The sequence below is a fragment of the Rhinoraja longicauda genome, chromosome 34 (assembly GCF_053455715.1).
Source record: "Rhinoraja longicauda isolate Sanriku21f chromosome 34, sRhiLon1.1, whole genome shotgun sequence".
In the NCBI taxonomy this organism is placed as follows: domain Eukaryota; kingdom Metazoa; phylum Chordata; class Chondrichthyes; order Rajiformes; family Arhynchobatidae; genus Rhinoraja; species Rhinoraja longicauda.
In genome coordinates this window covers 24,435,714-24,438,922 of record NC_135986.1, presented here as the reverse complement: position 1 = coordinate 24,438,922, position 3,209 = coordinate 24,435,714, and the positions used below count along the sequence as shown (strand labels likewise).

At 53.5% G+C, this 3,209-nt stretch overlaps 1 protein-coding gene across 1 annotated transcript in view; it reads left to right on the top strand.

Annotated features, from left to right (window-relative positions):
- Positions 1-2,783, top strand: part of LOC144609646 (WD repeat-containing protein 26-like) — an 86,797-nt gene extending 84,014 nt beyond the window's left edge. Inside the window, exon 12 of the mRNA XM_078428146.1 lies at positions 2,718-2,783. Within this exon, the coding sequence (XP_078284272.1) occupies positions 2,718-2,783 (66 nt within the window). The remainder of the gene's footprint in view (positions 1-2,717) is intronic.
- Positions 2,784-3,209: the final 426 nt, after the last annotated feature.

The window sequence follows — 3,209 nt, the reverse complement described above, 5'->3', positions numbered from 1 at the left end:
CAGCCTGTGATGGCTTTTGCTCTTTGCAGTGACTTAAACTTAAACCTTTGCACCTTCCCAGGTAGCCGACCAGCTAACAGCACCCCCATCCCACACCCCCCCCCTCCGTCTCGCCTCCCTCCGGGCAGGGCGGGTAGTGGGGGGCTTGGGGAGCTGGAGGGGGTTGGGGGGGGAAAGGGGTGACCCCCTTACCACTCCGTCGCCCTCCCTCTCCCCTTCCCTCCTTGACCCCCCCACCTCCCCTTTCCATCTCCTCCCCCCCCCCCCCCCCCCCTTGCACCTCGCTCGGCGGCCATTTTTGTACCTGTGGAGAATTCTGTCAGCAAGTCTGTAACTATTGTATTGTAATAAAGGCCCAACGTACCAACGTATCGGCCCGCGGCCCATGTGGTTTGTTAACGTGGAACTCCTGCCTGTTGGGGGGGGCTCTGTGTGTGTGTATGTGTGTGTGTCTGGTATCGTGTGTGTGGCTCTGTGTGTGTGGGCTGTGTGTGTGGCTCTGTGTGTGTGTGTGTGTGTGTGTGGCCCTGAGTGTGTGTGTGTGTGTGTCTGGTATCGTGTGTGTGGCTGTGTCTGTCATTCTGTGTGTGTGTGTGTGTGTGTGTGGCTCTGTGTGTGGCTCTGTAAGTGTGAGTATGTGTGTGTGTGACTGGCTCCGTGTGTGTGGCTTGTGTCTGTCATTCTGTGTGGCTCTATGTATATGTGGCTGTGTGTGTGTGGTTCTGTGTGTGTGTGGTCCTGTGTGTGTGGTTCTGTGTGTGTGGGTTCTGTGTGTGTGGTTCTGTGTGTGTGGTTCTGTGTGTGTGTGTGTGTGTGTGTGTGTGGCTCTGTGTGTGGCTCTGTAAGTGTGAGTATGTGTGTGTGTGACTGGCTCCGTGTGTGTGGCTGTGTCTGTCATTCTGTGTGGCTCTATGTATATGTGGCTGTGTGTGTGTGGTTCTGTGTGTGTGGGGTCCTGTGTGTGTGTGTGGTTCTGTGTGTGTGGTTCTGTGTGTGTGTGTGGTTCTGTGTGTGTGGTTCTGTGTGTGTGGTTCTGTGTGTGTGGTTCTGTGTGTGTGTGTGTGGTTCTGTGTGTGTGTGTGTGTGGTTCTGTGTGTGTGGTTCTGTGTGTGTGGTTCTGTGTGTGTGGTTCTGTGTGTGTGTGTGTGTGCGTCTAGCTCTGTGTGAACTAACTAGCGGAGGAAAGCCACGCAGTCTCACAGTGGGGAGCGTGCAAACTCCACACAGGCCAGGGATCAACCCCCGGGTCTCTGGAGCTGTGAGGCAGCAGCTCCAAACCTGTGCCTCTTTTTTTTTTTAAACGCCGCTGTGTGTCAGAAGGAACTGCAGGTGCCGGTTTAAAACCGAAGACGGACACAAAACGCTGGAGGAACTCAGCGGGACGGGCAGCATCTCTGGAGAGAAGGAGCGGGTGACGTTTGGGGTCGAGACCCTTCTTCCACCCCTATATTGAACAGGTTTAACCCTTTGTGTACGAAGGAACTGCTGGGAACACACACACACACATACACCCACACACAGAGCCACACACACACACACACACACAGAGCCACACACACACACACACAGAGCCACACACACACACACACACACACACACAGAGCCACACACACACAGCCACACACACACACACACACCCCACACCCACACACAGAGCCACACACACAGACACACACACACAGCCACACACACACACACACACAGACACACACACAGCCACACACACACACACACACACACACAGAGCCACACACACACACAGCCACACACACACACACACACAGAGCCACACACACACACAGAGCCACACACACACAGACACACACACAGAGACACACACACACACAGAGCCACACACACTCACACAGTCACACACACACACACAGAGCCCCCACACACACACACAGAGCCACACACACACACACACACAGAGTCACACACACACACACAGAGCCCCACACACACACACACAGAGCCACACACACACACACACACAGAGCACACACACACACACACACAGAGCCACACACACACAGCCACACACACACACACAGAGCCACACACACACAGCCACACACACACACACACACACAGAGCCACACACACACACAGAACCACACACACACACACACACACACACAGAGACACACACACAGAGCCCCACACACACACACACACACACAGAGCCACACACACACAGAGACACACACACACACAGAGCCACACACACACACAGAGCCACACACACACAGCCACACACACACACAGCCACACACACACAGATGCTGGTTTAAACCAAAGGCACGATACGATGGAGCTTTATTTTATCCCAGGAGGGAAATTGATCTGCCAGAAAGTCACAAAAACACAAGATACATGAAACATGACGAGTGGAAAGGATTGGGAGTGTGCAAAGATGGGGGGGGGTCTCAGTGTCAGTCTACCCCCACGATAGAAGGGGGAGAGGGGGTTGTCCAGTTTGATAGCCACAGGGAAGAAGGTTCTCCTGTGGCGTTCTGTGCCACATCTCGGTGGGACCAGTCTGTTGCTGAAGGTAATGGACACGAAATGCTGGAGTAACTCAGCGGGACCAGGCAGCATCTCTGGAGAGAAGGGACGGGTGAGACCCTTTTCTAACCCTTTTTTAACTTTGTGTCTTTTCTAACCCCTTTTGTGCCTCTGTTTACAAACGCTCCCAGAACACTCATTGAGCACAGGAAGAGGCCCGCGGCGTCCGTGCCCAGCACGATGCCGTTAACCTAATCCCCTCTGCCTGCACGTGATCCATATTCCCCCCATTCCCTGCCCTTTGGACTTGCGAGGAGAAACATGGAAAAACAGGTGCAGGAGGAGGCCATTCGGCCCTTCGAGCCTGTACGCACCGCCATTCAATGTGATCACGGCTGATCATTCACAATCAGTACCCCGTTCCTGCTTTCTCCCCACATCCCTTGATTCCGTTAGCCCCAAGAGCTAAATCCAACTCTCTCTTGAAAACATCCAGTGAATCGGCCTCCACTGCCCTCTGTGGCAGAGAATTCCACAGATTCACAACTCTCTGGGTGAAAGAGTTTTTCCTCATCTCAGTCCTAAATGGCCGACCCCTTATTCTTAAACTGTGTGACCCCCTGGTTCTGGACTCTCCCCAACATCGGGAACATTTTTCCTGCCTGTCCAATCCTTTTAAGGATTTTATATGTTTCTATAAG